This window comes from Euprymna scolopes, chromosome 8 (genome assembly GCF_053919585.1).
Source record: "Euprymna scolopes isolate OS-2025 chromosome 8, ASM5391958v1, whole genome shotgun sequence".
Taxonomy (NCBI): domain Eukaryota; kingdom Metazoa; phylum Mollusca; class Cephalopoda; order Sepiida; family Sepiolidae; genus Euprymna; species Euprymna scolopes.
In genome coordinates this window covers 87,905,793-87,922,687 of record NC_136489.1, presented here as the reverse complement: position 1 = coordinate 87,922,687, position 16,895 = coordinate 87,905,793, and the positions used below count along the sequence as shown (strand labels likewise).

Here is a 16,895-nt window from a genome sequence, read left to right as displayed (position 1 = left end):
GTCATTAAGGATCCAGAAAATATTTTAAAAGATGGCAGGAGCATTTTACTGATGGGTTTTACAATTCCTCAGCAGTGGATATTGATGCAATTGATAGCCTACCACAATATGATGTCGTATTCAGAATGGATCGTTTACCTCGTCTGGATGAGGTTCAGTTGGCTATAGCAAAAGTCAGTGGTGACAAGGCACCTGGTTTAGATGGTTCTCCGGTGGAACTTCTTAAGATTGGAAGTGTGAATATTGCTGATGCTATCCTTGGTTCTGTTAATATCTGGGCAGGTGCTCCTGTTCTACGGGATTAGATTGATGATGTCTTGGTGACACTGTTTAAAGGAAAGAGACAAAAGAATGTGTGTGACCACTACCACGCTGTTGAAAGCTAATGGGAAAGTTCTTACACAACTTCTATTAAACAGATTACTGAAAGGTGTTTGTCTTAATACTATTCTAGGGTCACAGAGTGGCTTTAGATCTAGCATAGGGACTATGGATATGATTTTCGGCTCGGCAAGTCCAGGAGAAATGTATTCAGCAGCAGATGCTGCTGTATCAAGTGTTTGTGGATCTTACCAAAGCATTTGATGTGAAAGCTCTAGTGTGCTTTAAGGGAAAATTATCTGATGAAATTCCAGTTAACAAGATGATATTCCTGTGTCTACTCTGTTCTCTATATTTTTGCTGACCTACTTGCTCATGCGTTTCAAGATTGTGATAAGGGTGTCATGTTAAGGTTTAGAACCACCGGTCACATTTTTAGTCTTAGATAGTTTAATGTTAGAACCAAGCTGCATCATGTCTTAGTTAAGGAGCTACTGTATGCAGACGGTGCTGTTTTTTTTTTTTTTTGTCGAACACTGAGGCTGATATGCAGCATATAATGGATCGCTTTGTTGACTCGTGCACTGTCTGTCTAAAACAAAGGTGATGTTCACTCCTGCACCTGGCCAGTCATACATGGAACCGAATATCATAGTCTGTGGTGCTAGGCTAGGAGTAGTCGATTCGTTTGTCTACCTTGGTAGTTCTCTGTTAATCTTGATACTGAGATCCACAGACGAATTCAAAATGCCGCTGTAGCTTTTAGAAAGTTAGAGAATAGAGTGTGGTCTGACCGTAACAGCACAGACAGGACAAGGATCTGCGTTTACAAGACCTCTGTGCTAACCACACTATTGTATTCATCGGAGACATGGATATTGTATCAATGGATTGAACGATTTCGCCAAAAATGCTTGAGACATCAAGTGGCAAGCACAAGTACCCGACACTTAGGTCCTTGTGAGAGCATGTTACTCTAGTATTGAGACCCTCGTAATCATATCTCACATGCGTTGGGTTGGCCATGTGGTTCGAATGAAAGATTGCAGGCTGTCGAAACAAATCTTTATGGGGAGCTGAAAAATGGCAAACGCCCTCAACATACGCCTAGGAAGAGGTTCGGGGCTGTATAAAGAACATTCTGCAAATGAACATCGACATATGGAAAGACCTTACTCTGCCAAGGCCGAAGTGACGAAAGCTTGTACCTGAAAGTTGTGATGCTCTAGAGAAAAGAATGCAGGACCACATCAATCTGAAGCGAGAGCTTCGCAAAGGTTAATTTGATGGTCTTAATCATGACACAGAGCTGAAAATGCGACATTTGTGAACGAGTACTTCTGTCAAAAGCTGGCTACGTCAATAACCTTAAATCACAACTCCTGTGTAAGATGCAGCAATCACACACACACACACACACATATATATATATATATATATATATATATATATATATATATATATATATATATATATATGAGGATGCGTTTGTTAGATATTCGTGGTATTATTTAATACATGTTTTAATAGTTTTCTTCAAATTAATTCAATTGTTTTATTTTTGGCCATTGCTTTTTGTACGTGGGGAAGTCCTTATACTTTAACCCATTACACCGTAAATAAATACAGCGGAAATCTAAATAACATTAATCTTTTAAATTACATCTTGCGATTAAATGCTCAATAACATGAAACCTTTCGAGACTTTACGTTTTAAATAACTAATAACCCCACCTCAAAAAAATCTAACATTTTCTTACCATATGAAACTAAAATATACATAACAAGATAGTTTCTAAATTTGTTTTTCAAAAACTTTCTCATTTACTTTTCATGTTTGTTGCAAGCATGAGTGATTCGGTTGAAATTATAATTACTGTCGCGTTTATTGTTCATCTATTGCGAAAAGAGTCTTGTAAAATGATGCCTCGCGAATAAATAAATTACAAAAGCAATCCATACAAAAATACGAGATGTTTTCAATAAGTTGTCAGACTTTTATGGTATGGGAACTTTTATTTATAGTACACAAATGAAACAATAGTCCCTTTCGAAGTAATCTCCTCCGTTTGCAATGCATTTGTGGTACTATTCCAACAACTCCTTGAAAGCCCTATGGAAGTCCATTTGTGTGACCGTGTCAATGACCTTTGTCACAGCCTCTTTCATCCCCTCAATTGGCTCATGACAGCCTCTAAGGTTTTCCTTGAGACGAGGGAACAACCAAAAGTCACAGGGAGCAAGGTCGGGACTATAGGGAGGGTGAGGAACTGTCTTGATGCCCATCTTGGTCAAATAGTGTGTGACAAGAATAGAGTTGTGTATTGACCTGGTGGAAATGCCACTGGCTCGATTTGAAGAAGGCGTCTTTCGACGGAATCTCTACCCTAACATCCTTAAAACCTCCACGAAGTATTCCTTGTTGACTGTCTGTCCATTAGGAACCAGGTGCATGTAGATCATATCCGTGCTGTCATAAAAAGGAAACATCATAAGTTTCTGGGTAGATTTCCTATGTCCGGCCTTCTTGGGTTATGGAGCGCCAGCATGCTCCCACTGGGTACTCTTATTTTTGATCTCTGGTTCATAACAGGTAATCCAGCTTTCATCACAGGTCACCAGAGCATGAATAACTGCGAAATCTGAATTGATCAGGTCAATCATCTACCTTCTGTCATAACAACGTCTTTCTTTCTGATCTCCAATAAGCAGCCTTGGGACAAACTCCCCACAAATCTTCCGAATCTTCAGTTCTTCATAAATAATTGCGTTTACAGTTCCCATATTGACATCAACTTGTGCACTTATTGTTTCTATAGACACACGACGATCCCTATCCATATATTCTGGTGTTCTGACTTTCTTACTTCTCCCACACCTTTCATCATCCCTCACAAACTCCCTGTCTTCCTCGAATCTCTTCTGCCACCCAGAAACCGATGATCCAAAAGCAGTCTAAAACATTCCATACGTTTCTGTGACTTTTTTCCAAGCTTAAAACATAATCTCATTGTCCTGACTGCATTTTTGAAATTCACCCGCAGTGATAATCAGACTTTAGTTTTGTGTATTCCAATTTCTGCTGTAGCTGTTCATTTGAACCTGAAGTCATAAAAATTGGTCAGCCATCTCATAAGATGTGTAGCAATAACATACTGAATTTTCAAGAATCTACGACATTTTTAAATGCCCGAACAAAAAAAAGTCTGGAAACATATTGAAGTCGCCTCATATTTACACTTTTAAATGCTAACAGCAAAAGCAATTTTTATTTGAAACTCAGTATAATGGTGGAGAATTTTAGGGAGTCTTGTTTTGAAACTTTATAATTAATTCGTTGTAGCTGCAGAAACGTATATTGCGTTCGTCAATCTCCTCGCCGCACGAGATAATAGAAGTTTAACCGGGTACGTTACTATAGCAACGAGGCCAAGCGTGTAAAATCGGGCAATATTTTGTCATGACATGGTATAACAAACATATAGACAGTGCACAGAAAGCAAATAAATGACAAAAGCAATCTGTACGAAAATATATACGCCTTTCATTTACAAATTGACAACTTTAGCTCATTCCCAAGCATATTTCAACCAGTTTAGATAAATGGACGGTACATTTTACGCTAAAAACTAAAACTAAACTAATCGTAGTAGCAGTAACTTTCATTGCGCACTTGTGTTCGTCTTTTGGCTTACAGCGAATTTGTTCAAACCGTTTTGTTATCATGTTTCTGAATTTTTGAGATGAGGATTGTTAGAGTGTTATTTGTATTATTATTCATCGAACTACTGCTCTCATCTTGCGTGTGATTTTCACTACGTTTCGACCGATATAACCTCCGACCTTCTTCAGGTGTATCTGTCGAAATCAAAGTCCGCAAGGAACCGTGGCGCAGTGGTTAGAGTACTGGGAAAAATCAATTGTAAAAGTAATATTCTCCTGAAGGTTGAAGGTTCAATCCTCAGTGTGGGCGACCGAAAAATACATTTGTGAATTACTTAGGACTCCTATCCAGTCATGGCTGACGGAACAAGAACACGCTACCCCCGTGAAGTAAATAAAGGGTTCCGCTCGAAATTCTGTCCAAATTCCCGAGTTCGACAGAAACATTCCCGAGTTCGACAAGATAAACCTAAAGAAGGTCGGAGGTTATATCGACCGAAACGTTGTGAAAATCACACTCAAGATGAGAACAGTAGCCCGATGAATAATAATACATAGTTGTGTTTCAGGCGTGTATACGCAGAAAATATTAGTTGACATACTCTCACTCTCTCTCTCTCACTCTCTCTCTCTTTATATATATATATATATATAAAGATCATTTCTATATCTATATATATATATATATTACGTAATTACTATACGTAATTACATAATATATTACGTAATTACGTATATTATGTAATATATATATATATATATATATATATATATATATATATATAACATCAGCGTCTAAGTCAAGAATAAGATGCGTTCATTCAATCTATGTATTAAGCGATAAAAATAACACTCGAAAATTAAATGCGACATCCTGTGTTGCCAGCAGGCCGACTATGCTCTGACTGCTGTTTTCCGCCAATTCCGCAATCTAAAGAATTTGCAATCAGTTTTGTTACAGTGACATATTCGAAGGTTCAGTCATGCAAGAGGGGGATTGAATTCACGGCGTAACATCTATCAGTAATAACTATCAAAGAGTAATTCGTTGAGATAGAGAGTTGGACCTAGTGAGAAGAAGAAAGAAATAGAGATAATATTATTCGTCAAGTACTTACCAATACAGTTCTTCTTCTGACATCTTCTGAAAAGCCCGACCAATGGCTAAATCTATGTCACTTACATGTTTGTTGAGATTTAATCCGAGTTTCTTATTTAAATATTCAATACAGAACTGCGAATCAGCGACGTTCTTGCCGTTATAAGTCATCCATGGAATTTTGCCCTTGTGGGAGAAGGTCACACTGTGATCATTCTACAAAGGAAAATTACAATTTTTCTTTTCAAAATTTAAATAAAATAAAATGAACACAAAATCTGCGTCTCAGAAATATGCGTTCGTGCGATTTCTTTCTTTGACAGTATATTAATGTTTTCCGGGTTACTTCATGCTAAATCTATACATATTTTTCATGTCTCAACTTCACAACATCTTGAAAAATTTATGTCTGCTTTAAATGTATTATTTGTACGTGAATGTGTACGTTGCAGAGAGACATAGAAATAAATGACCACTATCGGCATGCGCTCTCTGAAGTGTCACGTGAACCTAAAAAAAACATGTGAGAACGAGGCGAGAGCGATCATTTAAATTTGAGGCGCTCTTGGGAGTTTTGTTGGTGATGATAAAAGAAAAAAAGAAAAGAACTGCTGCTTATGAATAAAACGTTGTTGCCGTGAGTATAGATAAAATAGTCCGATTTGAGTGTTTCGTACTTTCAACTTAGTGAAAATGAAATGAATTACCTAATATAAATAAAGCAGTAGATGTATGCGTATGTCTGTGTGTAAATATTTAACCGATAAACTCTTAAAATACTGGTCACATAACAACTGAAATTTAACAGGAAATAGTAATCATACGCCAAGAATGATTTATAATGAGTAAAATCTTTGTCTGGATGAATGAATAACGCGTATAGATTTCGGCAAGTTGAAATGCAAAATGTTAATTTCAACTTAACGACATATTTGATAAATCTCACTTTGTGTCAATGTGGACGTGCGAGTAATGGACATTCGTCTTACATATTAGTAACCCTACGTTAATTGCGATTAAGTTAGGTAGTGCATATTTTGACAAGGGCCATACATAAACTAGGTCAACAAAACAAAATCGTTTTAGATATAAATGAAAGATGTAAAGTTGGGGCAGGAGAGAGAGATCAAACGCTGTAGACAAAACAAAGTAACAATGTAAAATGACGTCACATTTTCTAGCGGATAGAAGCTTTTAAGATCAGTTTCTCCACGGAAGCCTGCATACCAGACACGGCCAATAATGTAGAAATAATCTAAGACGAATGTTATTTCGATGTATTTGTCCGTTTGCGCCACTCATATCAGTTAAGATAGAAAGTTAAAAAGTAAATCATTAGTTAAGATAATATTAGTCTATCTCTCTCCTTGCGTCAGTTCTATTTAAATAAAACCATTTATAAAAACTCGGCGAACGTTTACTATCTTCATGAAAAGAAATGTGTTTCTTAGTAACAACTACGACGACGATGAAGGCAAGTGGCTGTGACAAACGCGTATGAACACCCTTACGTATGTAGAGGGGTGTTTTTTAGAGACAGCAAACTTTAAATTGAAATAAACCAGAGAAAAATAGTTTTATTAAAAAATGTTTCAAATCTGAAATAAAAGAAAAGAATTGTTCAACGCCTCTAAAAAAAAAAAACACCCTATCTGAAAAAAACTTCTTTTACTTGTTACCGAAACTGCCATATTAATGGGTGAGTATGTTCCTCAAAGCTCCAAAAATGGAGCTCACTACCAATGAACAGTTTAAAGCTATATCGAGGAAAACCTGTTGGAACTGGAAGACACATAAAAAATACTAGATCAATTTAACAATTTTTTTTTTGTTAATGGAGTGTATTACGAGGAACATTGCAAAATCAATAACTCCTACTCTTTATTCCGCCCGAATAGATCAGTTGGGATTGCAAATTGAATTGTTATGATGATTGAGCTTATGCATACATGAGCTAAAAGTTCCATTCTTCTGCTGATATTGACGGTGTGAGACTTTCAGAAAGCAACCTCTGTCATGGACGTACATCAGAAGAAAAGATGCGTCATTGAATTTTTCCATACAGAAAAAATGAACCGATCAACATTCACTGACATCACTAAAAGTAATAAATGAAACTCTGGAAATGGGGTTTATAACCGATTCTTTGGGCTTTAGTCTTATGTTGTAAATGAACATCGACTAAATAAGAAATATATTTGTGTTTGTTTCGATTTTTATTGCCAATAAAAAATTAAAAGAAGTTTTGGAAGCGGAAATTAGATTCAAATTTTTCCGATTCCGAAACTTTAAAATGTTCTGATTTTTCTGATTTCCAACTCTGATTCCGATTAATCGTCCCATAAAATATTATTTCTAATGTATAATTATTTCGCCTTTTTTAAAAATAAATTCTTAAATACTAAGCACTGTTTGGGAAATTTTTAAAAAGTCGGTCAGCTGGGCTTGTCGCGAGATCGCGACTTCGTGTCACTAAATAATGCATCTAAAACCAAGCTTCTATCTTTACATCATCAATACTCTGATCCCCATCTGGCATCAATCGAAATGGATGGCTCTCGTCTTGGGGAAGCTCCATATTTTTACTAGCTTCTGGGCTTGACCGTTACTCCTGATCTGAAATGGAACACGTACATCAAATCTGTTGCCAAGGTCGCTGGAAAATGGTGGGATCCTTCTATCTCTCCAGTTGATATCTCACTGCCGATGCAATTCTCTATCTATATAAAAGCCAAGTACGTCCAAGGATGGAGTACTGTTGCCACATCTGGACAGGAGCTTCTAAAAACAGCCTAACCTGCCTTGACGTAGTACAAAATAGACTTCGTGGCTTAGTGGGGGATGCTCTTTTCTCTTCCCTGCCACCTCTTTCCCACAGAAGAGACGTTGCAAGCCTGTATTTGTTTTATCGTTATTTCCATGACAAGTGCTCGTCTGAGCTCCAATCTCTGGTCCTCCCTCACCATTTTTTCACGAAAAACACCCGTCTAGCTGAAACCACTGTCAATGATTTTCCCCACTCCTTATCTGTACCTAAATCAAAACGTAGATTCGATTAACAAAGCTTCTTTCTTAGAACTGCACGCATCTGGAACTTTCTTCCATTTGCCTGCTCCCCAGCTGACTACAACTTGTTGTTTTCAAGTCCAGCATAAACAAATTCTTGATAAACCGCCCCCTTAAGTAATCCAATTTACTAAATTTCTATTACTAACGATTACTACAATATTATCCCATCGATTACTCTACACTCTATAACTCCTATCTTCGAGTGACCTCAAGTGGTGACTCCTATGTAAAAAATTAAATTTAAAAAAAAAAAGGATTAACGTTAAGCTTTATTAATTTAAAAAATTCCCTTTATTCTGTGGCGGATGACGGTGGCCTCGCATTTAGTTCCAGTGGAGCCAAAGGTGGCTTCGTTGTTGGGTTCGAATCGTTCGACCATCGGCAAACGTCACTTTCTGTACTCGCGATTGCGAAAGCATGAAATAGTGGTGTCTGTGGTATCAAAAATAAATACATGAATAATAATAATAATAATAATAATAATAATAATAATAATAATAATAATAATAATAATATATATATATATACATATATATATATATATATATATATATATATATATATATATATATAACAATTATTATGGTAAACAATTATGACAAAGAAACTCATTTCTTATCGTTGAGCACTTTCAGTTGAAATAAAAAGTCAGTCAATTTAACTCGTATGCGCAAATCATCATATAATGATTAAATCACTCTGACAGACGTTAATGAACATTTAAAAAGTAAATGTTCAAATTTCAACAATATTTCTCGCGGTTAACGGTGGCCGAATGGTTTAGGTCCATGCTAATGGAGCCAGACATGGCTTCTCTTGCTGGGTTCATCATCTGGCAATTCTAACTTTGGATAATCATTGAATAATTTCTAATTGCTTGTCACTTTTGCTTAAGTAATTTGTTTCCTCTCACCATCTTTCCTGCTACAGGCGTCTTATTTTTAATGACAACGTTCGTATATCTAAATAAAGAGCAGCGTATTTTCACTAAAAGCTTAAAAATATTTTTGAAAAATATTTTAGAGTAATATTTTAGATATTATATGTTTATATACATTTAATATCTTTAACACATCGTATATGGGGGAAGCAACTATCTAAAAATCAATAGCTCTTTTTTCTTTTCACTCGTCACGACAGATTAGCGACTTCCTGCCTGTGACGTAACTGCAGGGACATATAGATCTCACTCAACTACTAATGGAAATTTTCCATTAAAAGATAAGAGGGAATCCCTGATTTAAATGAAGATTGCACATTCCTGTATCATCTATAAATGTATTATTCTGTGGAACTATTACGACCATTCTTTTATAATTATGCAAATATTCTTGTTATTGTCTAAGAATTCAAAGTGATGAAAAATGAGTTTATATTATTCTTGTTTTTCTTTTTACTATTTGGTTTTCTTTTATTAGTTTAGATTACTATTTTGGTTGATTGTATGAAGAGTTGCAAACGGAATCTATTTTGGTGAATACTTTAAATACAAGACGTAGGATTGCTGGAAGGGTTTTAATTGGTTGATTCTAAGCGTTTATATCACATATATTTTTATGTCAAATTATCTAGTTTGCAATGTTTTTTGTCGCCAACGTTGCATTCAAGGATGAGACAGTCTCTATTAAAAAATACTTAAGTTTCTGAGACCTACAGCGAAATCAGTCATTACTGATAGACGACCGTGTATGACTTAGACTTTAAAAGGCAGCATTTAACATTCTCAATAAACAATAAAATGTTAAACGACGCTAGTGGATGGAAGTACATACGTTTGACAACAAACGCGTACTCACTCTACATTCGTGGGTTATTACTAGTAAGCGATCAAGCAAAGAAATCAATTAATAAAAATCTTTTTTTTTTTACATACGGTCTGATCTTCATCTTTTGATCGTTGCCTTTTCTATGTGGCAGTTCCTTGCATTGTTGCATCGTCTGGTGGCTGTGATCGGCTGTTTACTCAGGACGAATAAAACCCGTGTAAGGAAACGTGTGGGCAGTTTAAAGGTTTTATTGGGAAGAAAGGGAGAGAGACTAAACTTTTTTCTTTCTAAATGATAGACTAAAATTAGTTCTTTATTACTTACATTTCTTAATTAGCTTAAATATGGTCAACAAACGAACAAGTCCCGAGGTAACTTCTCTTAGATTATTATATCGTTGGTACGCCTTGATCAGCTACTTCAAGAACTTGGTGTCAAACACGTGATGCAATTTTCATTTAACAATTTTACACCTGCTTCAAGTGTGTTTTGTATAGGAAGCTATTGACTAACTCGTTAGGCGAACTGGGCCTATTTCAATCCTCCTCGGGCCGTCCTGACATGTACTTAATGAAATACTCTTGAAATTCATTCTAATTGACATAATCTCTACCTTCCAGTGCAGAGTCTTAATGCATAACATAGTTTTCAACATTATAGAAATATTGTAAAATATCTACAAAAAACGTTACAGCAATTTTTGCAACACTGTAACAACACGATTTTGTTAAACATATATGATCTATACCTAATATCTTTTTACTACCAACCCATGATCAAAAACATCAACTCATAAAAATAAATAAACATCAACCCACGCGGCGTATATGATATTACCATGTAAGGGATCTTTGCCATCCTTAAGTATGTCTCGAGTTTCAGAGGAAAGGGTGATACACTTGGCGCGGTAGGGCCTCTTCCCATTTGATACAACAGGACAGTGTTTGACGGAATTTCCGGCCCCTTTTTCAAGTAGGTTCTGAAAAATAAAATAGAAATAGGACTTTAAAAGTGATATGTATATTTGTTATGTAGTAATCATCTATAACTATTTTGGGAATAACTGACTTACCAGTTATTATAAAAATAGTTACATTTAACAGGTTATTGAATAGCGAGTCGTAGTAATACTAGTCTAGAATCATAGCGAGCACATCCATAACATATTTTTGCTAACACACTTTTTGTTAAGCATAAAACTGTGTGTTCAGTACCGGCCTGCAAGGCAATCACACGAGTGATGAGGCATTCGAAACTTACACCGCCTAGAACTCTGGCGAGGAGATATTCAAAACTAGTGAACCGCTTACATTATTAATGACTTAACCTGCTATTTACGTGTATACTAATTAGTTATTTACTAATTTACATTAGCAGTATTAATTTAAACATGAATTCAACAAATACTGGGCAGGTATTTATGAAATTCGAAACATATATATATTTATAGGGAGCGTAGTGAACGATGCTTGATTTATTTTAAGGCTAAAACATAAGGGGAGAGAACCTCGGAAATAAAATATTCCCATGAATTAAAAGTATACTTTACATAACTGTATTAAGTAATGAGCTATGGTTTATTTTAATATTGTTAAGACAAAATGGACAGACCCCACTTCATGCAATGTATAAACGTAACTATAAAAGTTACTCCAAAATCCTTATTATACTGCTGCAAATGATATCGCAACCCTGGAAGCTCAGGATAACTCTGCCAGTTTGTTTATAAAATCAACTACGTTGTCTAGAAAATAGTTGTGTTCTATGCTTCTCTTTAACGAAGACTTTTTGTTGTTATTGTTGTTTTTTATTTGATATGTATTCTTGCGGTCTATATTTTCAACCCAAGTCATTTTGTTGTGGGGTCTCGTCTAGTTACAGTTTATGGCATTAGATTTGAAGAGGACAACGTTATAGCATATACGGAAGCAGTCCTATGGCAATGCGTTTCATATGTAGAACGATCTGTGAAATAAACTGTGTTCATAAAAATTCCGTTTGATGTAAATTTTACAGAGGACAAAATGAAAACTTCTTTTAACTTGTGGCAGTAAGACGAGGTATTGTATATAATTATACAATATACGTATTTAAAAATTTAAGGAGACTCTGAAACCCATGGATCACTTAAAAGTGGCAGTACCTAGATATTCGGCATATAGAAAGTAACGTAGAAATCCAGGACCACTTCTATTGCCTCTTCCGGATAATTTTATACATATTATAAAATATTTCATTAAAATTGTCTTCCAAGTAAGTTTTGCAAAAGAATACCCTTTTAGATTTTACATCATCCAAACTTTCTTTCTATAGGAAACACGAAAATATCACACAGACATACACACAGACATTGAGTTTTACAACGTAAATTTGAACGTAACGAATCCTGGGCAACGTCGAGTTGGTTGCACTTAATGGTAAACAAAACCGGATGAGATGCATAGCATTACGTTTGTATTAATAAGATTGGCATGTAATGATTTTAAAATTTAATTTAAGTTTAGAGGGGCAGTTCGAGCATTTTGCCTTAATCAGCTGTGGTCCGATTGAGTCCTAGGAGGCCATCCTTCTACACATTACCTACTTGTTTATTTCTATTCGCCTGAGGTATCTCTATTTGCGGAATTCCAACTGGTCCATTCTTCGCTATTTATGTATCCTTTCATAATGCTTCTTCGGGGATTCTGACTGAATGAATGAATTTATGTCCCACCCTTTTGCAAATAGGAAACAAATAAAACTCTCATATTTATTACTAGTTGAGATTTGGTAACTGTTTCAAGCTTTTTTTTTTTTTTGCTGTTGCTTTGTTTTACGGCACATCAACCCTTTGTCGGGTTATTCAATGCCGAATTCGAAAATCTAAAACTGAATAGATTTGAAGTTTCAAGCATGCTATATGTTACAAATATGCGTTCATGGTGTTTGGTTTAGTTGTTTTGTTTTACAGTATATCAACCCTTTTCAGGTTATTTAATGTCGAAACCATTAATTTTTGGAAAAATGTTTTATGATGCAAATATTTTACATCTTTAAATATTTACTCACGGATTTTGGCTTGCTTGTTTTCTTTTATGGTATACCCACCCGTTTCTGTTGATTAATATTGAATCCAGTAATTTTTGAAAAGAACTTTTATGCTTCAGGTATTTGTATTATATATTTTAAAATATTATTTTCATTATGTTTGGTTTGGTTTTGTTGTTTTGTAGAGAAAATTTATGGCTTTATGTTTTATTTTGCAGAATATGACTGAGTTTTGCAAAAAGATCAGAAAAAAGCAATAGTATCAATGTTTGGTGCATTTAAGTTAGGAAGGTGGTATCTTTAGACAACCTCATCCGATAACACAGAAGTCGCAAGATAAAGATATAAAATTGCTTCTATTAATTGTAGTATTCCATTATATTTTAATACTCATTTCAGGGGATAGTGTAGTATCTGTTTTACTGCCATGACACCATCCTTCCATGCATTATCTCCTCTTTTGACGCAATGTAGATTAATCGTTGGTTCCTTATGATACCAGCCTCACAGACATTACAAACTCTATTCTTTTTATAGTTAAGTGGGCGACGAGGCTAGTGTACCTGTTCTGACGTCATGGCACTATCCTTACAGGCATTAGCTTCTCCTTTTTATTGGGTGATATACCAATAATATTATGTGATTGCATATGTTTGTGCTAGTATAAACGATGTCAATGTTTTATGCTTTGTCCTTTTAAACAAATTTTGAAGAAATTTATTGAAGACATTTAAAATGGTCATAATGTATATAATATTTCTCTTAGTCTGTCTGTCTATTTACCTGTCTGTCCATTGAACTTTTCCGCGGAAACTACTGGGCCGTTCTTACTGAAATTTTATACGACTCTTTTTTTATTATGAGATGCAGCGAACTAAGTATTATAGTAACTGTGCATTCCTGTAAAATGCACAGTAAGGGATTACTAGGGATTAGTATTTAATGGAAAAAAAAATGAACACAGATTTAACCACATTCATCCATCAATTTGGTACAAAACACCCATTCTAAGTCATAATAATAAAAATGTATTAATTTCCGACATATCCAATATCTAATTCACTATAAAGACCTGAATATTTAATTAATATCGATTATATACACTACACCAATGTAATATGCTTATTAATCGAATAAAAAGAATTTTAAATATAAAAAAATAGATTACTTACACGTAGATAAAATAAATCAGCAAAAATAAAAGCAGTGATAAACATATCATTCCCAACATTTTGAAAATTATGAAAAAACTTCAGGAAACTAATCATATATATATATGTGTGTGTGTGTGTGTGTGTGTGTGTGTGTGTGTGTGTGTGTGTGTGTGTGACAACATGTGTCTATAAATATCGTAGTTTTACGTAAGTTATTGCTATCTGATGCATCCATCTGCAAGTAGGAATACACACACGAACATATATATATGTGTACGTATATGTGTATGCATGTGCGTTTGTTCATATATACATACATACACGCATTTGCATAAAAATCCTCAAAATATAGATGTCCATACACATGAACATTTATGCATGTCCAAATATATGTCTGCGTGTTTGTTAGTGTATCATGTATATACATACATACATATATATATATATATATATATATATATATATATATATATATATATATGTCTATGATAAGTGGTGATCGTGCGAAACAAAACACAAAACTAGGTGGATAAATTAGGGAATCGAAACATATGTTTTCAGATAAAACCACTGTTTTCTTATCAATGCGCATCTAAAATATTCATCGAGTTTCGGCCATTTCGTAATCGCCACCATACTGAAAAGCTCCCCCCTTTACTTTTCCTCCTTCTCCAACCACTACTTTTATTATTATCAGTAGCAGTAGTAGTATTAGTAGTAATGGAACTTATCTTAGTCACAGGGCCCACAGGGGTCCTGTTTTGATGAGCGTAATACGAGTTTTTTTTTTCCAGTTCTTGCTATGGGTGAGCAATCATTTAAATTCCAGTTCACACGGCGATGTCGTTTATCTACCTTTACTAGTATCAGCCCCACCAACTCTTTCCACTGCACTATTCTTTAGACGACGGCCTTGTTGTACCCAACTGATCTTGCTGCGTGTCTGATTTATGAGCCCAACATTTTTTAAACTTTTAATGATTTTAAGCTAATCGTCATAATGGAAGAAATCGTGCTCTGTCGAATATATATATATATATATATATATATATATATATATATATATATATATATATATATATAAGATGTTGAAAAATATATACGTTCGCAATTTCTTAAGCAACTATGAGTAAATATAGTAACCCGAGTTTAATTAATATAACTAATGCAATCTATTATAATAAAATTATCCTTATATTCTCCTTTCTATGCAGTTCAAATTGGAAAGGAACTAGACATTTTCTCAACAAGTTTTTCGCACTCATTGCTAACTGCACTTCCTAAAACGTGTTCTGCGAAACCATGCATACATTTCATCCATGGCTTAAAATTCTTACATTTAATCTGAACAATATGTCTCTCTCGATTGCGCTTTTCTATCCAATAGTAGCAAACAGTTTCAGCCTTTATCTATTAAGTCCTATCACATCATTCACGTCACCGTGTTATAATAATAATAAATATACTTATTTTCGCACATTCGTCATTATTTCTGTTGCATCTCCCAATCACTTATAACATACTAGAACCGATTTCGAACCTAAATAATAGGCGCTCTATCTCATTAAAATATATTCCATGCATTTATTCGCAGAATAACGAATTATCCTATGCTTGGTTTTCAGTATATACATCTAGCTATTCGTTATACTTTTAGTCATTTTTCAGAATATCAGAATGAATTACAGAATACTTCCGATCGTATTCAACATGTCTTCTTGTACTGAATGAAACAGATTACATGAAAACAACACACCTTGCATTTTGACTATTTCAACACTGACTTTACAATGCGTTACTATTACGAAAATCTAAATTACGAGTTCGTAACTCGACGACAATTTATGCTCTCGACTTAACAATATTCATTTAATTGATGACATGTTTGGCCGACCATTGCTGTCTTATCAACTATTTCGCAGTTACAAGCCTATCATATACAATTACAAATAATAATTATCCGAACACGGCTGAAATTATTTCATCCAAATAATTATGATAAACAAAACAATCACAAATAATAAACAGATACATTACTGCAATTATGTTAACCCATACACCTACGATTCATGGTAAAATACCATGAATCATAGTTAATGCATTCATTACTACAAATTACATTTACTTTGAATTCAGTATCTTGGAAAATTTGACGGATTTTGTTTTACTTTATTTTCTCTCGTCGTAAAAAATCTTCCCAGTTTCAAAGACATTACATATGATTAAATGATCGATTATATCTTGACATAAAAATACAATTAAAAAACAGTCGTTATATTACGCGCACTATATTTGGTATTTTTTCTTTCCAAGAAATTAAAGGCAAAAATTAACACTTTTTTACACAATAAACTTATTTATTATTTCACCGCTTCTTCCCCCAGTATCTCTCTCTCTCTCTTTCTCTCTCTCTCTCTCTCTTTATCTATCTATCTATATATATATCTATCTATGTACGTATCTATCTATCTATCTATCTATCTCGCTCTTACTTGAATCGGTAAAGAAAATATTTGATTAATACCATTTTAGTTATTAAACTAATGAATTAATCAGTTATGATTCAGTCTCTCTAGTTTTTTCCCTCTTTCTTTCTCTCTTTCTCTCTCTCTCTCTCTCTCTCTATATATATATATATATATATATATATATAAAGAGAGAGAGAGGGGGAGAGACAGTTTAACATCGTAATATAATTCAAACACGGTAGTGTTTGAATATATGGTTAAGTGATAGTTTTAGTGATTTAAAACTGCTTCAAAGCTTCACGGCTCACTCATTTTTCGATCAAATTTC

At 34.4% G+C, this 16,895-nt stretch overlaps 1 protein-coding gene across 1 annotated transcript in view; it reads right to left on the bottom strand.

The window, feature by feature from the left end:
* The window catches only part of LOC145284054 (failed axon connections homolog), a 30,928-nt gene extending 16,764 nt beyond the window's left edge, over positions 1 to 14,164 (bottom strand). Inside the window, exons 1-3 of the mRNA XM_080133132.1 lie at positions 14,118 to 14,164; positions 10,756 to 10,897; positions 5,103 to 5,299 (exon numbers count right to left, since the gene is read on the bottom strand). Coding sequence (XP_079989258.1) covers positions 5,103 to 5,299; positions 10,756 to 10,842 — 284 coding nt within the window. The 5' untranslated portion in view covers positions 10,843 to 10,897; positions 14,118 to 14,164. The remainder of the gene's footprint in view (positions 1 to 5,102; positions 5,300 to 10,755; positions 10,898 to 14,117) is intronic.
* Between the last annotated feature and the right edge of the window lie 2,731 nt (positions 14,165 to 16,895).